General features: G+C 44.4%; 1 protein-coding gene across 1 annotated transcript; it reads right to left on the bottom strand.

Annotated features, from left to right (window-relative positions):
* Positions 1 to 7: 7 nt before the first annotated feature.
* On the bottom strand, positions 8 to 454 carry LOC105460575 (short transient receptor potential channel 2 homolog; the record flags this gene model as incomplete). The annotated part of the gene is made up of 2 exons (XM_011707061.1): positions 192 to 454; positions 8 to 72 (listed from the first exon to the last, which is right to left on the bottom strand). Coding segments are annotated over exons 1-2 (328 nt in total), but the record flags the coding sequence as incomplete, so codon positions are not given.
* Positions 455 to 547: the final 93 nt, after the last annotated feature.

Raw genomic sequence — 547 nt, forward strand, 5'->3', positions numbered from 1 at the left:
TTCTTGCAGAGTTTGACGAAATACATGATCCACGTGGTCAAGAGATTCAGCGGGGGTGGTGCCATGGTGGTCCTGTCGCGTATTGAAAATACGATTATTGCGATGAATGATACAATAAATGGTTTCGTGCAACAACCTGCCGTACTTCTTCTCCTTAATATATCTTTTTTTCCTTCGGTACATCTTATTACCTGCTCATTTTTCGAATAAGCTTGCTCAGTCCGTATTTCCACTCGATGTCCGATTGCGCCTGTATCCGCTGGTAGGTATTGCTCATTGTGGCGATTAGGAGATTAATAAGCACCACCACCGACACCAACATATAAATGCCATAGGTGAGCTTGAAAAGGTCGATCGTCCAATCGGGCTGTTCCAATTCTATCTTGAATTGTTCATATTTCGTCTGGCCGAAGATGGCGAAGAACAATAACTCGACCGCAAGTACGGGATCCATCCTGACTGTAAATACCCGTTAAACAACGTGTCTCGTAAGATGCCTCGTGTATATGCGAGCGGACATAATGCAAAAATTCTCTGCCACTGCCCA

The sequence above is a fragment of the Wasmannia auropunctata genome, unplaced genomic scaffold (assembly GCF_000956235.1).
Source record: "Wasmannia auropunctata unplaced genomic scaffold, wasmannia.A_1.0 LD319432.1, whole genome shotgun sequence".
NCBI classification, from domain to species: Eukaryota; Metazoa; Arthropoda; class Insecta; order Hymenoptera; family Formicidae; genus Wasmannia; species Wasmannia auropunctata.